Genomic DNA, 22,791 nt, shown 5'->3' with positions numbered 1-22,791 from the left:
ATTACTCAAGCAAACTGCAGTGCGTGTGTGTGTGTGTGTGTGTGTGTGTGTGTCATGGATGTCCTCCCACTGACTCCTGCAGGTCAAGCTCCTCTGTGTTCTGTCTTAACAGACACCTCTACAAGGTTGTTTCAGTGTAATGTAGATAAATCTATGCCAAAGTGTCAATAGAAAGTTTCTGGGAGAAGAAAAACAACAGGTAGTGGGTTGTTGTCAGAGGTGAAATAGTGAGAGGCTGCTATATCCAGAGCCATATACTCACCTTCTAGTCAGCAGCCCCAGAAAATCCTGGCAAATGTGTTTACTGAAGGAGCCTCTGATTATACACCACATTAAGTCTCCAAAATAACTCAACAAATCACAGCGGCTGGGTGGGAAGGACCGGGCCAAATGCATTCCCATTCAATAAGGAAATAATAATGACAGTTAGCACTAAATAAGTCCCATTTTCTGTTTGCATCCTGCTTTACATCACAACACAACAAAGACGTGGGAGCCGGGTGGAGCTGATTCATTGCAGCTCGACCAATGTCTGGTTGTACGTTTCTGCATTGACATAAACTAGGACACTTTTATTTTTTTTAACAAGAAGAGCATGGCAAGCAACATCACAGAAAAACACAACAATAACTGAATCACCCGCAAGTTTATGGGTGTGCTGTCAGAGGCGAGCACAGGAGTCTTTGTCGGCGCCAAGACCAGCAGCTGCACTGGCCACATGGCAGAGAAAGAGCAGTCACAGTGCCACAGTAAGACACTGCCCTGCCAAGGGGGAGGGGTGGAAGGGCTGGGGAGGGGAGGGGTGGGAAGGGGGACTGGAAGCAGGGAAGCAAAAAGAAGCAGCATTCATTAAGTTGCTGTGTGTGGGTTTCCTTTACACATCCAGGGCCTCAGTGGCGTGTTGTGTTCACACTATCATCCTGATGCTCAGCAGGATGGAAGTACAGTGTGGACACTGTATACTCTGATGACTTGTCTTCCAGGTACTGGAATACTCAACAAACTACAATTTTGACGGTATAATAGAAAAAGTTAGGGTCTCACAAAAAGTTGTTGTAATTCATCTTACATATCCATCGTCTCCAACCTTTTTTTCCTCCGAGAGCTCCTTTGACAAAATGAAAGTGTCCGAGAGCTACTCGTGTTCAGTAACATTTCTTCACACAGCTGAGCTCCACCTAAACCAGCTGAATAAGCTTCTTTTAGGGGAACAATAACAAATTGATACTCAACACACAAACTCAACCAGTAGCTCGCGACGCTACCCTTAATCTTAATGTCAACCTCAGTTCATTCAGTAGTTGTTGAGACACTTACCATTAAGATGTTGGTGTGCCCTGGTAATGTTTTGCAAATGTAAACACAATATTCTGGTTTCAGAAACTTCACATTATTCTACAGGGATTTGAAGTCACTGATAGAAGGCAGGATTTTGTTTAGGATGCAAACAAGGTTTCTGTTCATTTGTAATGATGCTCAACACACTTCCACAAAGAGTCTGTCTTAAATGACTTCAAACATAAATTATATTGTTCCATTTTACTTAAATTACTGGTGATGAGATGTAAAAGGTAAATCCAATGGAATTCAGGTTTTCATTCAATTACCTTCACCCAGTAGTTACAGAGATGAATGGCTGAGATGTTCGGGAAAAATGACAAATCTGTTTGCAGATGATCAGAAATATGGAAACTGTTACAGGTATGACCAGGTAACTTGCCACATAACCCCCCCCCCCCCCCCCAAAAAAAACAAAAAAACAAACAAACAAACAAACAAACAAAAAAAAACCAGGATAAGATTCAAAATTACTTCATCCATTCAGCCATGCCACAAAAATCCAAGAAAATGTCTTCCCGGTCCCCTAAACAATCTAAAGGATTTAATTGATATTTGAATAAATACTATCAAATTATTAATCCCAGTCTTTTGCTTCTGGTTTCTGTGATTACACCTTTGAGGTGTCTACTTCTGATCAGCACACCTAAGGTGTGTTTTCTAGATGTGCACAGAACTTGAGAGCCAGCGAACCTCACAAGACGCCCAGGCAGTCAACAAGTGTCACACTGGAGTAATTTCCAATCTTCCACCTTTCAGACCAGAGCGAGACAAGACAACACCCCCCCTACTGTGTGACGCAAGTTTAAAGAAGCAACATCCAGAATTTCAAAAAGAAGTGCAGGCCAACCAGTTGGTTGAAGTACAGCAGCCTGCAGGTCAAACATGAATTTTATAAGCCGTTAGATTGGCTCGAGGTGATTACCATAGTTATTTTGGGTCTGGCTGTTTCCCCCCCTCCCTCCTTCTTCTCTACAATATGGCTGGGGGTGTGATAAAGCAGAGCACAGAGACAAGCAGCAAGATGGACCCCTGAAGTGGCTGTAAATTAAAGGAATGACACCTGAGGAGGGAATGGCAGGAGTAGGGGACAATGAGGGGGTGGGGGGGGGGGGGGGGGGTAGAAAAAGGTGGTGGGGGTGGGAAGATAACAGACAGATATTGCGAATGACAGTGGAAATAGTCAGCATCGTTGTAGTCCATCGCTTTTTTCCAATCCTCTTCCCCCCCTTCACTGCTATTCCACAAAGTAGCCTGGTTTATAGTAGAAGCAGAGCCTGACCGACTTACATATACAGTATGTTGGATATGGAAGCACCAGTCTTATGTCTAATGTCACAAGGTTTACAGAAGGGAAACGATGCAGCTGGAACTGACCCTGAAGAGCACTAGGGCTTGAAAAAAAAAAAGAAGAAAAAAAACCTCATCAAAGTAAAATTACGTGTTTTGGTGCAGATCTCTCTCTCTGTAAGGCTCCCCTCATTCTCCCCCCACTAGTGAGACTTTGATGCCTCTGTAGAGTAAACGCTAGTGGCGTGAATCAAATTCAATTAAATGATTTTCAATATGAAAAAAAAGAAAAAAAAAAGGGGCTGCCTGTTATCAACAGTGCTCATTTGCACACTGTGACCTTGGTTGTTCATGTGGTATTAGCATTCTCAGAGCTGTAGGGGTAGGACGCGAGGATGAAGAGCAGCAAGGTACACACAGTGGGTGGCCTATAACGGAGACAAAAGGAGTGAGTGAGTGAGAGAGAGAGAGAGAGAGAGAGAGAGAGAGAGAGAGAGAGAGAGAGAGCGAGAGAGAGAGACATCAACAGAGGAGTGAATGGTAGAAACGTGAAACCAATAAAGAGTTGAAATTCTTTGATGGATCCTTCTCATCTAAAGCCCTGAACCAAAGTGGGACCATTCATCTAGTTTTCGTGGCAGAAATCTCTTCAAATACCAACTTTCATGAGCCTCAATAAACACACCGAGCTCCCTGTGTAATTGTTGATTTTCTTCACAGTTTGCAAAAAGTAATCAAGATTTCACTCTCAACAGGACTGAAGAGACCGGCCTGCCCACGGCAAACCACAGCCTCCATCTTCTCAGTCTGTCTGGGCGCTCGTCTCATTGTGATTCTAGGTCAGGGTATGATTACTGATAATGAGAAGCTGATAAGAAAGATTCACTCTCACTAAGGGCAAGGTCACCTCCCACTGAGAAGAAATGCAGATGTGATGAGATGGGGACAAGTCACTTTTTCACACACACACACACACACACACACACACACACACACACACACACACACACACACACACACACACACACACACACACACAAAGTATTCCCACACAAAGACAATAGAGGTGTGTGTGTGTCACAAAAACCTTGTGCAATGCCAATCATTCAGAGAGAAAGAGAAGTACTATCATGTGGAGTTGTACAGTATGTGGCACTATGGGACCTATAATATCCATATCGTTGTGGAAAAATGTCAATTCAGTCTATCCTTGGAGAGAGAATCCTTTTCATATCAACAGGTCTTGACGAGCACTATGGCACTCGAGTAACTTGAGTCAAGTAGTTGTGGAAGATCAAGAAATGATATTATTAAGCAACCTGGTATCACGTTAAAGCATGTAATACACCCATCCATCCACTAGAGGATACCTCGTCACTGTCATATTTTGCTTCGCCTCGGGGTGAAAGGTTGAGGCACCGACAACCACGTGAGTAGGTTTAGGGAAAGGTCGTGGATTGGGTTGAAAAGAGTCATTTGATGTTAGTTAAAAGATATACAACCCTGACTTTTTCTTTCTCACGGACTGAAACACTCGTGTTCCCGGTGAAAGCCCCGTATTTGTTTGATCCAAAATGTGACACTGACACGGTATCCCCTTGCAGACGGACGGGTGTATTACATGCTATGGCGTGATACCGGCCTGTATAAAGTGGCTTGACTGAGTCACAACCAAATCCACCAAACAAATGTGGGTGCTGGAGTTGATTTTGAAGGACATTAGGTTCCGAGTATAGTTTTAATAACATATAAGCCTACATACAGTATATCAACACAATTCAGGTTCACTTTTCATTCTTCTACAGCTGGAGCATACAGGAAGAAAACACACAACTAAAATACCGGAATTGACCACTGTTCCATTTTTAGGGCCACAGAGAAACTCAGAATGAGAACACCTCTTTCCCGACGGACCTCTCTTTTTACAAGCTTCCATTTTTTTGCGAACACAATGGAAAAGCAAAACAACAATCCCATTTGAGGCTGTCAGAGGGCCCGGTGTTCCCTGGCCCTATGGGGCACTGATTGGCCCGTATGAACACCACCGCTACCGGCTGGCAAACACTGATGGCTGGCCTCAGAAAACACAGCCTCTAATTCGGAGTAAATAAAGAGTGACATAGAGGCGGAAAAGGAAAAAGCGACAAAGATAAGCTGATACGAAAGCGTTTGGTTGAGGTGTTCTTTTGAAACAAAAAAAAAATTATAACAAGGTGACATTTCCTTTGTGCCAAAAAGTGTTTTGTTCTTGGCCTTTTGTTTTGCTGAAGAAACTCAAGCTAACACAAAATGTAGCAAGGTGTACAAAAAAAACCCATAAAGGAACAGTTGCTCTCGAGCTCAAGCACTCAAACAGCCTCAGGAACAAACAAAGAATCAAGAAGTCTTCACAGAATGAAACACAAATGCAAAATACAATGCAAAAAAAAAAAAAAAGAGCCCACAGGAAAGCGCTCCAAAAACAAAACAAAAATCAAACAAACGAAAGACTCACATGCGACTGCTCGGTGGAATCTTGCGCCCGTCTCTGAACCAGGTGACCTGCGGTTGAGGGAAGCTGCGGATGCGCGGTGCCGGAACAACGGCACCCTCTCCTTGAGAGACCGACTGGGAGCGCTCGCCCTCTTCGAAACTGCCCATAACTTGGAGGAAAACAAACACACAGTACACGCAAAAACAGATCAAGAAGGGGTAAGGTGTGTGAAAAGTGTGACGGCACAGACACGAGTCAAAGGAACCAAATCTCTGCTGTTTGACGTTTTTTTTGGTGACCGCGGAGCATCTGCTTTCGGCTCTGAAATGGACGGCGCATTTGTTGTTGCCGTGGTTTCCACAGAACATCAAGAAAAAGGGCTTGAAGGAAGTCAGATGTAATGACTCACAGAGGGACTTGGCGCGGACGCTAAATTGACTCGCATTCATATTCGGCGTCCTCCTGCTCGGATGCGTCGATGGTAATCAATCTTGATCACGCTCTAAATGTGTGCATTACTCAACGTAGTAGCTGACCGGCGATGTCACTAGTCTATTATCTCCTGATACATTTCGTTGGTTAGGGCGGCTTTATTCCCCCCCCTTGCCTCATTATTAACTTAAAAGCTGAAAAAAAAAAATACTGTTCTAATATTCCTGCTCCTCCTCGCTGCCTATTTGAAAAGGAGATCTATGGAGCGGTTAGGCGTTTTCGATGGGAAATCGGCCCCAACTTCAGTTGCTCTTTCAATCTCCGCCGTGCAATTCTCTCACGCAGTTATATTGACGGATGCTGACTGTAAACCTTAGTGAGACAGCAGTAGCGAGCGGCCTCTATCTTTTCCTCCTCCAACACTGCTGAAAGGAGAGAGTGCAGAGTTTAGTTTTTGAAGATGTGACAGGTGGAATACCTTGAAATTATTAAAAAATTTTCGAGCTCCGTCAGAAGAGAGGAAAAGATCATATATTCGCCTCTTCAATACAACGGAGACAGTAAAGAAAAACTCTGCCACGATGAATGAAACATTACATCAAACACTCAATTAAGTTCCGAGACAGTTCAGAAATAACATCTTTGAAACACGTCGGGATCAAGGTGTAGGACTTTGAACTAGGGATGTTGGAGTGGTTGTGCATCGATGGCAATCTGATTTTCTCTCTCTCTCTCTCTCTCTCTCTCTCTCCTTTCTTTCAAAGAGAATAAAGAAGGTAATCTGGCTTTGCGGTGCAGCCGTGGTGCTTAGCTTAAATGAAAATCTGGGAAGTGTGCAAATCCCCTGACTTTGATCTGCAGTTTCGGTGATGTGATGTCCTCCTCCCCTTCTCCCCTAATCTCTAATGCCTCGGCATGTTTCCCATTCTCCGAGGTGTGTCTCCGCAATCCTAATTGTGCTGCCTCAATGGCGTCGCTTCCAAAAGAGATCTCCCCATCTTTCTTTTTCCATCTTTCCCTCCTTCGTCTACCCCATCCATTTCTTCCGCAGGTGTCCTTAATTCTCCTTTTTTTTTTTTTTTTACCCGCCGTCGCCGTCTATACCCCTCCACGGGCAACCGATGAGAGGGAAGAAGAGAGTTATGGAAATGGGAAAGAGGTGGGAATAAAGAGGAACTGAATAACAGTGGGGCGGAAGCCAAGAAATAAATAGAAAGCAGTGGTGGCCAGATAACAGACAAAGTCAAGAGAGGGTGGGGAAGGAGCGACGACAAAAAAAGAGCCAGTGATGGATGCAACAAAGAGTCAGACTGCTAGAAGAGAGAGGAGATGCAAAAGGAAGGAGTTTGGCCAACAGCAGGTTTGCGGCGATACTACAGAAGTGGACCCGTGGGACCGTCGGGGGCCTTTCCCGTGTGTTCCACCCATCGCTTCCTCTCTCGCGCCTGGTTGACTGCATTGTCAGGTACAGCGGCGTGTCGCATCCACTCGGATGTCACCGGAACACGGGGAAGCCAATGAACCCAACGTGCCCTGGGAAGGCAGGATAATGGGCGTAGGAACGGTTGGTGCATATGGAGGCGGGTTGGGGTGGGAATTCGATGACGCAACAGCACTCCAGACACCTCTGAAGCGCGTCTGTAACGGCTCGTTAACAAGACGAGGGAGCCGAGCCAGCCCCGGCAAACCGGCAGCGCAAATTTACAGAAAACACGGCGCGCGGGCGCCGCTGTTTTCACCGAGCCGGACGACAGATGTTGTTGACAAAGGAGAGATGGAAGAAAATAAGCGGCGGTCATATTGAAATGAAGCGAAAGTTAAAAAAGAACCACGGCGACAATATCAATCTAATGAGAACGCTGAGTGGAACAGCTGTCCGTGCCGATAACGCTCCGAATGAGATGCAGGTACATCTTTCACCCCGCCAGCATCTGTCCCTCCCCAGTCAGTCCTTGATACAAAGGCAACCAAAGAGAGTGGGTGCACATGCCGTGTACTCGGCGTGCGGCTAAGCACACGGATACCTTGTTTTCCTACTCGATATCTATCTATCGTACATCTACTTATTCATCCGGTGGCTCCTTTCATCTGCGAGGCTCATACTTACAGGCCACTTGTACTTCTGTGCGTCTCTGCAGAAGAGCTCCCACCCGATTCCTCACGATGCAGCGGTAGAAGCCGGCATGGGAGCGGTCCAGCGAAGGGATTAGGTACCTTTAATAAGCACAAATACACAAGAGAAGAAAAGATGAGGATAGGTTTTTTTTTTTTTTTTTTTTTTTACATCACAATAAACTCATTATAAATATTGAAATAAACTAAGACAAAAGTAGGAATCAAAAAGCGGTTGGCAAATTTGTAAGCTTTAACACACTGGAACACATCTGCGGGGGGGGCACACACACACACTCACACACACACACACACACACACACACACACACACACACACACACACACACACACACACACTTAAGACCATCTAATAGAGGAAGAAGGGCATAGAGGACATCGGAGCTTAGCTGTTGTTTATTCCAATGATAATGATGCTCGAGAGGCTAACCCAGCTGAAGCTCTCCCTCAAGACACACACACACACACACACACACACACACACACACACACACTTACATAGACAGTCGGTAAACACTCGTATTAAAATGTATTCTGTGCAAACACACACACAAGCATGAAATCCCCCCGGGACGAAGGTCAAAGCTGCATGTCGCCAGCAGTTGACACTCTCCACATGACCTTGACTTCAGTGTCCAGCTGTGGCGGCAGTAACGCCTCAGCGCCATGTGGAGGCAGCGTTACATACACTTTATACAGCTGTGTGTCTGGGACAGAGCTGTGTTGTGCTGTTGCCACATCTGGTGATGCAGCTGATGGCCAAAAAGAATAAGTGGTGAGCGAGGTTGGTGGAAGTAGCGACTCGTGGTGAGTACCAGCCATTATCCCAATTTTGTACAAATCACTGCCCCGAAACGGCAAAAGACAGACATCAGACACAGAGTGGTTCGCCAGAGACCAGGCAGTTTGATGCAGCAGGAGGCTGTGATGATTTTAAGCGGTTATTCAAAGCAGGCGGGCACTTTTGCCTTTAACATTTGTTTGGAGAACACGTCGTAGTTTCTGGCAAACTGAACCTTTTAATGGTGCTCGTGTGTTGGCAAAACACAAATTGTAAAATTCCATTGCTAGAAAGCATCACTTGTGAACTCACAACCAGACACTCATCGGTGGACGGTGCTTGTTTGACTGCGTGTTTTTCTGCGTCCTTTTTCCAGTATCTGCAGCCCACCAGCGTGCATCTGTGAAGCGGGCGCGTGCATCGATCGCAGCGGGACGCAGAATGGATTTTGTCAATTTGGCGACGTTCAAATGTGTCAGATCAGACACCCAGCCTGCTCAGAAGTGCAGGTATCAAGTTGTTAACAAACCTTCCAATAACTAATAAATGGCGGCGCGGCGGTGAGAGACGCGCACGGAGCGGAGGGCTATTAAAGCGGCGGCACGCGGTCCCTAATGGCGCGTTAGACGGCAGCACGGCACGTAGAAGTTGTGAAATTAGCCTTCAGCGAGTTCTACATGTTTAATTCGAAAGTCACTCGAGCATAACGCATTTTTGTCAAAATAAATTCTTCTTGTGGGAGGTGGAACAGTTGCACACTCGGAGTGTGCTTGCCGTCGCCGCTGTCACATTCCCGCATGATGTGCGCTCGAGAGTGCTTCGTGCACTGCCAGGCAGGATGTCTGAGCGTGAACCCTCGGTGGTGGGGGTGTACTGATTTCCACGGTAACCACATGCAATTTGTTTGAAAAGTTTTTGGAGTTTTTAACCTTTTGTTTAGGAAGTTGATTTTTTTTTTCCCCATGAATATATGTTTGGATGGCGCATAATGGAGTGAGAAGAGACGTGGAAGAGAGTTAAGAGTTCAGGAGGCCCTTCAACAAACTGTTCGCAGTGAAGTTGGATACTTGCAGAACTAAAACTATAATTGCCGTCACATATGAGCGATCATAAGAATTATTCGTCTAAAATAAGCATTGATATTTATGTATAATGTTACCTAAAAAGCACTCTTCTGCTCTGACTAAATATACATAAACAATGCGACAGTGCAACATCTTTTGAAATGATGATTTTCTCATTTTGATCGGGCTGTAAAAAAAAAAAAAAAAAAAATCGTACTTTAAAGAAGGAACAAGCATCTGTTTGCCTTCATGGTTAATATTGCAAATGTTAATGTCCAACAAAAAGGCGCCAGAGCTATTTCAATTTCAAAGATTTCAAACTGAATAAATCAAATATATTCTCTGGTTCTGTGTTTTGATGACGACGGTGAAGAGCGCCATCACTCATCCTCAATAAACCTTCGACTCCCGCTCTCTGCAAAAGGGGCATCTGCAACTGTTTTGCTTGTCCACTCAGTTCATGTGTTTTTTTTAGGCATCAGTCTGCATGTATCATGTATGTGTTCGGAAATTCAATTTCTGGCCACCTTCCAACCTGCGGCATTCACGGCAGCCACCTGTTGCTTCGCTTCGCCGCTCACATGGAAAAGGAGACATCAGCTCAAACCTTGCTTGCAGTCTGGTTCCAGAACTCCGAAACACAGAACCAAACAGGCGCCGCGCTCACTGATGCCTGTTGGAGAAACAACGGAGCAAAAAAAAAATCTTTCTATGTGGGATTCAGAATAACGAAATCACCGTCCGGTAGCTTCATGAATCCATATTTCTTATTCGTATTGTGAAAAAAATCAAATCAAATAAAATAACCGCTTGTCTAATGTCCCAGATCATCAAGTTTCACCTATGTTTCTCTGAGGACTTGAAAATATATGGAAAGCTGCATCTAAAATGGAAACAGCGCTGTAAGAAGAAATGGTTGGGTGTGTTTGAAGGCTGTTAATATATCTATAACCAAAAAAGAAAAAAAACGAAGCGGTATCAAACCTCATTACCAGCAGCGTCAGTTGGAGCCGAAGGACTAAATGAGTTTCAGCCCAAAGTCTGTTAAGGCTTAATCAACTAATCAGGAGGCTCCATTAATGATGTGTGACTCCTTTCATATGTTCCATCAACTAAATTAATATAATTACGTATATGTGTTCTGCAGAGATGGAAGGTAGATGAGGTGAATAGATGATGAGATGGTGTGCAGGGGGGAGAGGGAGCGGACGGAAAAAAGTAGGAAACTCGGAGAGGAATATAGCTGACAGGTGGTGTCGCTGCTCAAAGTTTAACCTCACTGAGGTCTACGGAGAATTCACCCTGGAGCCAGAACCTTCAGGGTGACTTTGGACACTATTCTCTCTCTCTCTCTTCCTTCCTTCTCTCTCTCTCTCTGCCTCCCTCTTTCGCTCTGTCCCTTATATAATGAATACAATTAACCTTTGTGGAGTTGCGCGCGTTGGCAGCAGGTTGGGGGAGTCAGCGGGGGCTCGCGGTGTTGGACAGAGATTGATTGATGTTCCTGTGGTCAGCGCACTCCGTCAGATCCCCTTTAATTAGCCCCACTCAAGAGAAATGATTAGATGGAGGAGTGGCAGGGAGACGGGTGTAGAGGAACATGAGGAAAAAAAAAAAAAAAAAAAAAAAAAGTGGAGGGAGGGGGAGAGGGGGGGGGGGGGGTTCGGCCATGAAGTGGAGGCGGAGGAGGAAGAGATGGGAAAAATGAAAACATGGAAGAATGGAGAAGGAAGGAGGGAGGGCAAGCTAAAGAGATGGCGGAGGATAACTGGAAAAAACGATAATCCCTGATTGAAAAATGGCAGCGGTGCGCTTTATTGAGCGCCATCCCATAATAACATCCTACCTGTTCCCCAAGGTTCGTGGCAGTAACATTTTACTTAAATTGCTAGTTAAACAGTAGCATTATAAACCCCGGTACACGCATCACAAGGACATTGTAATTACAGCCCAGCTTATCATAAAATGAAATCACGCTAAATTATATGGCATCATAAATTTGAGATGAGCCGGTAATAACACTCGCATCTTCAAATCACTAGCATGTCACCGCGTTTCGCTTATAAAATGTTTCCCTTTTATGTGTAATTTCTCTGTGATTAATTTGAAACCGGATCTAAAAACAAAAAAACAAAAAAAAAAGTGCGCGCCTTGCGACACGTCGGCTCATAAATGATGATAACAACATGGCACTGTGAGTCGCAGCTCACAACTAATTACGTTTTTTTGATTCTCATGTTACTGTTTGGAAGTTAACGGAAAGGTCATCGCCCTCATATAACAGTTTGATGTCGACTTTACTTTGGTTAATGAGTTCACTTGCAGCATTGCGGCGCACTTGTTAAACTCCGACAGCTTGTACATTCAGTGTCACATAAACAAAAGCAGTTGCGTTGGTTTTGGGTGGAGGGTGGAGTGGGGGGGAGGGGGGGGGCGGAGGTGATTAGCTTTTAACAGCCTGATTGCTTATATGTTTTAAGGATTGCGACAGATTGATGCGCAGCGCCATTCTAATAGGATGATTATTGTTTCTGTGCTCATCGTGGCGCTTAAATATCCATCACCGAAAGCGACGAGTCAAGTAAAATCCCCGCACGAGATAAAACGCCGCGCATTGACACAAAATCGAACGCACGCGTTTACCCTTCTTCGCTGAGCTACAGGCAATGACTGTGTAAAGAACCAAAAAAAAAAATCAATAATGCACCATATATTTTTGAGGACGTGTCCTTTGAAAGTGTATTGAATCACATTTTAGACCTCTTCTCCTTCATATAGGATGAGAGTCTCCGTTCTGATCTTGTTCTCTCCTCTTAATACCTCCCACACACAATACATGACAGGTAATGGGGACTTCTGGCTTAAGCTGCTGGAAATCAATAGCGGGTCATTTGTCCAGGAGCCCAGAGGGATGGCATCCACATGTTCTTTCTTCTTTAAGGATTCAAAAAACAAAAGGGACAGCTGTCCAATGGAGACACAAAACTATAAAACAAATTTCATTCAGCAGTTTATCTGCCAAAATCTCAGTAAAAAAAACTATTTTCTCAGAGTTGCAGACTTTTTTTTTTACACAGTCATCAAAAGCCGTGAAACAGGTCTGGTGATCAGCAGTCGTTCGGTGTTGCATGTTCAAACACACGCACGCACACATACTGTTTATCAGAGGTGCCCAAATTCTTTCCTTTGAAGGGCCAAACATTTATCTGGATGGAGGGCCAAAAACAAATGTCGACGTTATGTGAAGTTGCATTTCCTTAAAAACTAATATTTTCCAGAAAATGTACATTCTAAACCTAAAATAAAATGTCAGAATCATTAAAACACTACTTTTCAATCTTTGAGATAATATTTTTTAAAATTATTATTTAGCAAACATCATTGAACAAACAGTCGTTTTGGGGATTATAATGTTCTTTAATTAGGGCCCAGTAGTATGAGTGCTTAAAAGAAAACATCAGGGAGGGAACACAGCTGAACATAATGCAGACCGGTAGACGTGCTGCTGAATGTTATCGTACTCAAGAATAAATTATATCACAGTGAAGTAGTTTGAACATTCAACCCCCCCCCCCCTTTTTTTTTTTTTTTTTTTTTTTACATAATCAGGTGTCCTTGTGCCTGTACAGGAATATTGCATCGTGCTAGCTGTGTAGAGCCATTAGAGAAGCAGGCGTGCCTGCCGACAGCGCCGTGACACACACTCATAAAACAAGCGCAGGGCATGCGCATAATAAAACAAATACTGTCTGCTGGTTTCTCCTCTCTCGCCGTCTCACTTCTGACTCCCTCACTCTGCTCGGCCACAGAAAACAAGGAGCGAGTGAAGGGAGGGAGTGAAAGAGAGAGAGAGAGAGAGAGAGGGAGAAAGGTAAAGAAATATATACAGTATATATCGTATCTGGGGGCTCTGGATGAGAATGCCAGGGAGATAGAAAATGGACATTTTTAGTTACAGCCGGGAATCCATTAAGGTCATCCGCAGAGATTCCGCCTGGCCGGGTGGCCGGCTGTGTTCGAGACCTGATAGTCCCTCACATGATGTGATTCCAGTATAGATCCAAATAAGTGGATGTTACTGCTCCTCTTCCTTCTTCGAGATACTAACGCTGATATGAACGGAGCTAACGCGGTGACAAAACAAACGAAGGACAGCAAAATCAAATTAAATCAAATCATCCGATTCAACTGAACCACTCGGTTAAACAAAATATAATTTATTTCCTTTTGTTTATATATTCTGTTATGTCAAAGTCTGCAGTAATTTATTATGGAAAATTATGGTAAACAAGTTTTTTTCCACGACAATTGTTTTTTCCTCCAGTGACGTGACTCCATATTTTATCTTGTATTCAATTTATTGTCCTTTAATTACTATTATTCATGACATGAGGGCTCTTCACAGCATCATTGCGGGGCCTCGAGTTAGAGCAGACAGAGGAAATGCATATAGATTAAGTAGAGAGTGACGCGCTCCGGCTCAGAAAAACCTATTTACTTGAATTTGACGAGAGACAGGAAACATCATACGGGAATAACGCAGGATGGAAAATGAGGATGACAGTGAGCGAATGGGCAAATTGGAATCTCAAGGTCTTGTTCGCTGCTGTGTTTTTTCCTCATCATAGTACCTTTTTCCACAAGTGCACTTAACCCTCCTCAGATCTGTACGCATTTTGGGTTATTTATGGCCAATTAATGGCAGTCAGGAGGTGGATTTTTCCTCAAAACACAACTTTGTTTCTATTCTTGCTTCAAGTATGAGGCATTTCAAGATGCAAACACTTTTATTCAGAATAAAAAAAAAAAAACAGCATTGACAACAACAATTCACAGTCCTGTCTTAAGTGAAGTTTGAAACTAATTCAATAGACTAAAATGTTTGAAAGTCATTGTGCGTCACTTCATCAGACTTTTTGTTAGAGTGTAAAGTCCAACGGCAGACATTATTTGGCACACACATCCTGTCATCTGCTGCTATTTTGCCCCCATCCTTTCCCTTCATCTCCATCCAGTGCGCAAGCTGAGCTTGTCATCTCTCCCCCCCCAGATATGGAATAATATTGTACTGAACTTGTGTTAATTTGTTCAGAGCTACCATGAAATTATATCTGTTTAAAAAAAAAAAAAAGATGTGGATGCCGGATGGTAGCTCATATGTGAGTGGATTCAACTGAGGCAGACAGGATGGAGAAATAAGAAGAGATCAAAAGTGTACAGAAGAGAGGGTGGGGCTTTTCAAGAAATACGTGATTGCAACTTCATTATACAGTATATCTAACAGTAGTACCTGTTCCCCACAAGACAGATGTGTTATTGGCCTATTTTCGAACACATTCTCTTATTTTAAGGCGATGAGTCACTACGCGAGAGACCGCAGTGACACTATTATTGTAGCTGTCAAAACGTTAATCTAATTTTTTGTGTTGTTTTTTTCCTGTCTCGATGGTGAAAAGCCAGTGTTGACCAGGAACACACTTCTTTTATTGTGTTTGTGTTGTAGAGAAAACTCATTTTCACTTCTCAAAAAGTGACAACAAGGGAGAGTAAATACATCCAGATGAAAAGTCAATCTGCATGAAGTCGTGATCCTGTGACTGTCACGTCTTCTCCATCATACTTTTTCATTTCCTTCTGTGAGGCACTGTAGGTTACGTAACACGGACCTAGTTCCTTTCTGCCTTTGTAACGTCCTTTAGGACCTTTTATTTATTTCTGTCTGTACGTCTCATTGCAATATAAAAACCGGGGGAAAAGTTGATTATTCCCAGAAGCGTAGGCCACACTCCACAACGCAGCCAAGAACCAAGTGACAAACAAAATGACTCTCGAGGTTTGATTAATAATTAACTCTCTTAATTAAGTTTCTAGGTTAATTGGCAGCTTAAAGACTGGTGGAGTGCCAGGTAATCACCCCTGAAATTTCGCTCATGTGATGGGGCGCCGTGGTGCTATGCTGTGTATTTATAGACCAATTGATCCACTGAAGCATTCTGGGTACTTGCCTGTCTGATGGGCTCCAAACTTCTTAATCATATTAGACGCAATCTTCAATGTTAACCGAGTTGAATTCCAATTTGGAGATAAATCCATTGAATGATTGTTGGCCAACTGGTGTGCATGTGTGTGTGTGTGTGTGTGTGTGTGTGTGTGTGTGTGTGTGTGTGTGTGTGTGTGTGTGGCTGGTTGGCAATTGAATGCGATGCAGGTGATGCTGCCGTCAGGCGACAACCATCAGTGCTGAACCCCGGTCTGTCCCGTGAGTGGCACTCCCAACTCCAGATCACTGAAACGGTGCCACTCGCTCAGCTCTTCCAGCACACTCTTTCTTCCTATTCTCTCGCTCACACACACCTACGTGTTGAATAATAATACCCCACACAGACCTTGCAGTATTGATCGGTTGCCAGAGGACACGAGGTCAAGTCGCACGGTGTCAATATTTAAAAGCAGCACTCAGCACAGCGGACCTCTACCATAACCTGATTAATATGGGGGTCTGCTCTGCTCAAATACTCTCCTGGCACAAGGTGAGGCCGACTTAAGGAGTGGGTGTGTGTGTGTGTGTGTGTGTGTGTGTGTGTGTGTGTGTGTGTGTGTGTGTGTGTGTGTGTGTGTGGAGTGGATGGTGGTGGTGGTGGTGGGGGGAGGGGGGGGGGGCTGGACTGCATACCTGCACGCAAACAACACAAACACACATGTATCCACACACAGTACCATTTAGCATGCAGAGTGTTGCTAAAATACATGAGGAAACTAATGGATGGACTTTAGCTCGTTTTTGTGATGTATTTCAAAACCAGGGGGAATAACGATAACCTACTAAGCTCAGAAAGGCTGTTCATTGAGAGTAAGTGATTCAAGAGAAATTGTAATTACCTTTTGGTTTACATCTCTTTGTGCGGGCTAATAATGGCAAATGGGGAAACTTTACATCTTCGATCATGCTATTAAACAGCACAGACACACGTGCGGAACCTTGTGCAGCTTTGTGCATTACTACTCGTCTACTCACCCTTCCTATCACTCAATCACTCACCAAAATAACACCCTGAAAGGGGCCCTATTGCTCCAACAGACAGGGATATGCTCAAGTACAGTCCAATTATTCTTGCATCCGTGTGACACTTGCGCCCTTTCCTACCCTGCCGTTTCCACTCCGGTCTTATCGGTCTCCGGAGATCGTGGAGAGAAAGGTCCTCAATCAACGAGGCTGATGTTGCTTATATGTTCAGCCTCTGCTGTTTTCACATTCGCTCTCTTCCTCACACATGAACACAACGGTCCAGCTAAGATCGGCTCGGAGTGTGTCAGCAAGCTTGCTTTCAATCCTCCAGTGCTTCATTTACACCACTGTCGGCGCGCACGCCCTGCAACCAGACGCACTCGGTACAGACTCGGTGCAGACACCAAGATAAGAGCAATGTTTGCCACATGATTAGGATCTTCCAGTTACCATTAAAGACGGTTTATCTCCTGCCCTAACCCTCATTCAACGCCTTTCGCTTGTTCGCGGCCTCTCCAGAGAGAGTGATGGAGGTCACAGAGCCACGAGGGGAAAAGGAGAGAAGCAGAGACAATAAGAGAGAAAAAGAAAAACAGAAAAAGCTATTTCTTTATTTACCAGTCTCTTCTATGATGAAACTATATATGGCTCTGTTTAAAAATGTATAAGCAGAATACTATACTACCCAACGGAAACAGAGGACAATAACTCCAGAAATGTTAGGGGTAAAAAAAGAACTTACTTTAATTTACAATACCGTCTTATCTGAAAATCATCATCATGCAAGATATACGAAATTAAGATATTCAGGAGGATATTTTAGCTTTTTTTTTGTCTATGTGGTTATAATAAATGCATTTGAAATATCTTTAAATGTATTATTTAGGTAAGGTAGCTTAATGACTCTAAATGACCTAACAGACAGACGCTGCTGCTGCTACACTACTTAATGTTAATCTTAGTAAGACTAATTCAATTTACTGACTACTGGTAGGATTGGATTCAAATCATAATATCATATTTCAAAGATGTATCAGTCATCAATTGTCTTTTGTACATTCCGGCCATAATTAAGACAGAATGCAGGAACTGTTTTAATGCAGTTTGGCTGGATTTTTAGCCCAATTAAGTTCAGACAGCTTTGTAGTTACAAAATATTTGACAAAATTGGCAAAATGGTTTTTTTTTTCATATTGAATTACAAATGGTTAAAGAGCAATATCATGAATTGGTCATAATTTTGGAGGACTTGAATAGTCGTTAAAGTATAAAAAAAAAAATCAATAAATAAATTGACTTTCCAACTTCCCCTGTTTTTGCTGGGGCCTGTTGGAACGCATTTCTCCCGTCAAAAGTTGGCAGTGATGCACCTAAAAGCTTTCTTCCAGCCGCCATTAATCAACATAAGGACAAGAAGAACACGTTACTACCAGCCTCCGGAGCTTCGCCAGGTAAAACTATGCGCCGTTGTGAGATTAAATACCAAAGCGTGAACAGGAGAAACACGCAAAGACGACTGCAGCCGTCAAAAAGTGTAGAATTCCTTCATAAATAAATGATGTGGTGCAGCGGACTAACAGCCATTACAGCGAAGCGCTGAACAACGTCAACAACGGTCCATCCACTGATCAGTAATCAATGGCCAGACGAAGGGAGTTTGATATCGGACGTGCAGCGCTAACAACGGCCCTCATCTCAGAGATGATGCGAAAAACTTTCTTCTCATCAGGCTTGTACACAGACAGGGTTTTAAAGTTGGATGGGATTTGTTGGGCCTCAGTTTACGGCACAAGTGAGTCTCTGTTTCTCATCACGTGCGTGTACGTGCAGGCCGGCATTTATTGCCTTTTTATCATTCTATAGTGTTGCAAAACACAGCTTCTTTCTCAACAAACTCACGTTTCCGCCCCATTTATTTCGCTAATTAAATCGCCGCATCAGTCAGATCATTCATTCTGTAAACACGTCTCTCTCGCTCGGTCTCTCTCCTGCTAATTAATCACAGTAAACCAGTTTGTACTCACCTGTACTCCAGCGAAAAGCGTGTTAATTCTGTGGTGTTGTGGATCCATTTAAACTCCAGTGGCCAGCTTCCCTCCGCCATACAGGTCAGCACCAGCCTGTTGCGTTCCAGGTGGAGCTGGCTCCGCACCGGCTCTGTCTTGAAGTAAGGAGGCACATCATCTGCAAAGAAGAAAGATTGGAGTTTAAGTTGATTTAAAAGCCAATGAAACACCTCGGTAGCGTTGAAATAAAAAGCATCGCATAACTGTAGAAATCCTTGCAACTGGAAGGACTCGAACAGAGAGGCAACTGTAATTCATGTTTACATCTTTCAGGCAGATTGTAAATGGTCAGATGTTAGGATCTCATCTAAGACAAAGCAAATGTATTTACTGGCATGTAAACACCGAGCTGCCGCGCTCCAGATGGAAAACCCTTTTCGAAACATGTCCCATTTGGAGCTCCCTAATCTCATGTGATGCATTGTTGCCTGTGTTGGGCGATTTCTTTCTTTTGAAATACTCTGCGAGTGTCAGTGATGTCTGGGCTAACGGGGAAGAGGAGACAGAGGCATCAAGTCATGAAGGACCGGTCCTGCATCTCCTGCTCGGCGTTTTTGTGCGTCAGTAACTCACTGGCACAAGGCAGCACTTTTTCCCGAGCTAGACAGAGCCGACAGGAGAGGAGTGAAGCCAAGGAGGAAGCATGAAATCCTTTCATCATTCGTTCGCCTCCACTCCGTTTCGCTCTGTCTTTCGCTCTTTCTGTGTTTCCTGAACACGCTCTGTTGAGTGTGAAGGAATGGATTGAAGACGACCAGCGAGAAGGCTCTCCGCAGGGTGATGCACACACCGAACGTGGGAACAGACACACACGCTGATTTTTATATCTCAATCAAGAATCCTCACAGACAAACTGTCAAGGTCCCTTGTGGATCCAATATCTCACCCTTAATAAATGATGCAAAAATGGAACGCTTACTTGATGATCATTGTAAATATAGAACACATTAATTGGATGGTTGGATAATATAATTATGAAATTGACTGATAATCAGGCATTGAAATTAAACTGTCAAAATGATCTATAGTGCTGATATTTGGCTCTTCTATTCCAGCTCGACACATCCACTGGAGGTAGACTGATAAAAGTGAAGGAATGGGAAGGAAAATAGGGAGTGAAAGTAAAGCGGAGTAAGACCAGAGATGATTTATAAGCTTTTCACTTTCAATCACATTCAGATTTACTACAGCGAACTCTGGAAGCATATACATAATTTTATGTGAACACTTCTTTGTAAGTATTCAGACTAATAGTAATGTGTGAGGTAGAGTATCTTATCATGAGAATTCTTCAGCCTAACTTCATGAAGGCAGGATTACAGTCAGACTAATGTATAAGCTAAATTCAACTCGGTATCCCCAGCAAAGCGTGAAATAGACACGCCCGTCCACTACTGCTACGCTTGGCACTGTCTAGGTGTGACAGTTACACGTTTTCCTGTTGTGGATGAAAGTGAAACCTTCTGCATGCTTTGAGCCGTGTGACTTGCAGGAAAATGAAACTTTTTGCAAAAACACAAGGTTGGGGTTGGGGAAAAAACCCAACCGCCCAAGGCGTGGCTATCTCACGTTTTGCTGTTGAGGACGGGCGTGTCTATTTCACGTTTTGCCGTGATACCGGGTTGCTAGATTAGATGTACCTAATGAATTTGCAACCATGTGTATTATCCAGATATGTTATAAAACAGCCAGATGAATAGTCAGGTTATTCCAGAGAACCACATCGAAGATTCAAATATGTAATTAAGTTATATCAAAGAGCTCTCAAATAATTCCTCAGATTTATAAGAGAAAATACTTTTGCCTTCTTTAAAAAGAGATCCAAGGTGATGAATCATGGCACATACAAAAGTTCACGATGAACAAAATCGGGAGAAACCACGATTAAAAATTGCTAAGAAAAAGTATATTAAAAATTCCAAAATTGCAGATTCTGTTTGATGCATATTCATGTTTTTAAACAGCTCTTTGGTTTGGCTTCTGACTGTTGATAACCCAAAGGCGAAGCCAATCTGTAGGCGAGGCTAGCACGAATAAATATATATAACAAATGGAAGAAAACAGAGGAGACTCAATAAAATACCACACAGTATTGAGCCCTCAGATTCAACTCCCATTATTGCAGAGCATTATCAAGTTAAAAAAAAATTGGGCCCCTGGCCATTCGGACCATGCTGGCTTTCTTAAAAAATCGGATCCCTTAAGTTAGTCAAACATAAAGAAATCCCTCACACAGCAGACGCATTAAAAGCAGAGCCGAAACCATAGACACAGCTAATCAGAAAGTCCCACTGTGAAGTGAAGTCTCCATTAGTGCTGAGAAAGAATGCACAATGAACCAGAGGAAAAATTTAACACTTAGGTTAAATGATATGAGGGAAAAAATTGTGAAAATGATATACGAGAGAGCAGCATGGCAGACGGAGGGCTTAACAGATGCAAAAGAGAGATAAAAATGTAAAATAGACTGAAAGCTGCCTTCAGAGTTGGAGTGCCTGGGCATCTCCCAAAGCAGTGTGGGTTAATGCGATGCCTGGCACAGAAGAGGGTAGTCTGAAAATGAGGGCGATTGAGACATGCAATAGTGATTGGAGATGGCCGAGACTAATTGTTCCCTGGCGATGTGCGCTTTGCTTTTATCTTTGATGGGGAGATAAAAGAGCATGAGGTGAGAGGCAGAGAAGGAGATAGGAAAGGAGACGGGGAGGAGGGAGGGAGGGAGGCGCATGCAGACAAAATGATGCAAGCGCAGATACTGTATCGCCCACAAACAGATACGCATCCCCCCCGCCCCTACGGGAAAGGTGCGAGGCCAAAGAAAACATTGACCACAGATGAATATCTCCAGTAGTCGCTCTCATTAGGAAGTCCATGAAAGCTCATCACTGTTATCTAACTGTGGAATCAGCACATGCAGTGGCAGAAAAAAAAAAACCCTCTGGGGATCTGGTGGCTTGGAGCTGCAAGTAATTATTATTTTCATTAGCGATTAACGCGTCAATTATTTTTCCATTAATTCAATGATTTCATATTCTTTAAAAGTCAGAAAACAGTGACAAACTGCTTCTTAAAAGCACCTCTATTATAACAACTACCATCCACCCCTCCTGCCACTACTACTAACAATAATAATAATACAGTAATAATATAAAATGTTAATAATACAATTAAAGCTGCACTAATCCATGTTTTTATATTAATAATGGATTAAAGGATTACATAAAGTAATAAAATCGTAATGAAGAACTTACAGAGTATTATCACCAAACTCTGCACAGCATCAGGGTTATAACTTTCACTGCCTTTTCCTACTGTGCACAATACCTGCCCACCGGAGTTAGCAACAGGCACGCTGAAATAATGTATTTAGCTCTAAGCAGCCACATATTTCCCTCAGGAGTTGTGGAGACCACCGTGGATCCAGAAGAACAGTAAATATCAAACTTAATATTCGCCAGGTGGCCAGAAACACCACTTCGCTCATGCTCATGTTGCTCGGTCTCTTTCTGCCACATGTGCAAACAGCCAAATGTTTGCTCACACATTCCCTCCACAACTTTAAAAGATGTCAATGTTATGTTTACAACATATGTTACTTTTCGTTAGTGGACAAAAAAACAATCTGATGATCCAACTGACGAGCAAACAATTAGTAACTAAACTTACAAAATGCTTCTCAACAGGGACAAAATATATCCAGTGTGGCATGAAAAGCAACAATAAAAGGCTAATAAATACTGTGCTGTATAAGAGAGGAGCTTCGTCCTCCCCAGCTGGTGCTCCAAAGAGACTCAACTCAACTGACCCACACAAGGATTCGCATTACCTATTAGCTACGTATTGGCAACTTAACATGTCCTGAAAAACATCCTGTAACAGTATAACCATGACAAGAACGTAAGGATCTGAAAAATGAAGTGCTTTTCTCACAGAGGGTTTTGCTCTTGTGTCATACGAGTATAAATACGAGTATAAATACGAGTATAAACGTGTAACATGCAGTCGTCTCTTTTAATGTAGTTGGCATCAGAAGGGGATGATAGCTGTTCGCTAAAATAATTGAGAGTTTAACGACCTATAGGAGACATACCAGCCGCTGGAGATCTGACCATCGCAGTATGTAGCTATTACCACTTATAAAAAGGCTTAGCGAGCATACTGTATCATCTGTCTTCCGCCATAAAATGCAGAAACACATCCACGGTGACC

At 43.3% G+C, this 22,791-nt stretch overlaps 1 protein-coding gene across 6 annotated transcripts in view; it reads right to left on the bottom strand.

The window, feature by feature from the left end:
* sdk2b (sidekick cell adhesion molecule 2b) overlaps positions 1 to 22,791 on the bottom strand; it is a 245,145-nt gene that overhangs the window by 59,431 nt on the left and 162,923 nt on the right. For all 6 annotated transcript variants that reach the window (XM_069160207.1, XM_069160211.1, XM_069160208.1 and 3 more), the window contains exons 2-4: positions 18,541 to 18,700; positions 7,641 to 7,747; positions 5,123 to 5,270 (exon numbers count right to left, since the gene is read on the bottom strand). In XM_069160207.1, coding sequence (XP_069016308.1) covers positions 5,123 to 5,270; positions 7,641 to 7,747; positions 18,541 to 18,700 — 415 coding nt within the window. The remainder of the gene's footprint in view (positions 1 to 5,122; positions 5,271 to 7,640; positions 7,748 to 18,540; positions 18,701 to 22,791) is intronic.

The sequence above is a fragment of the Embiotoca jacksoni genome, unplaced genomic scaffold (genome assembly GCF_022577435.1).
Source record: "Embiotoca jacksoni isolate LCO1_2020_lvr unplaced genomic scaffold, fEmbJac1.0.p SCAF_26, whole genome shotgun sequence".
NCBI lineage: Eukaryota > Metazoa > Chordata > Actinopteri > Embiotocidae > Embiotoca > Embiotoca jacksoni.
The sequence above is the reverse complement of the archived record's forward strand: the minus strand, read 5'-3'. Positions and strand labels throughout refer to the sequence as shown.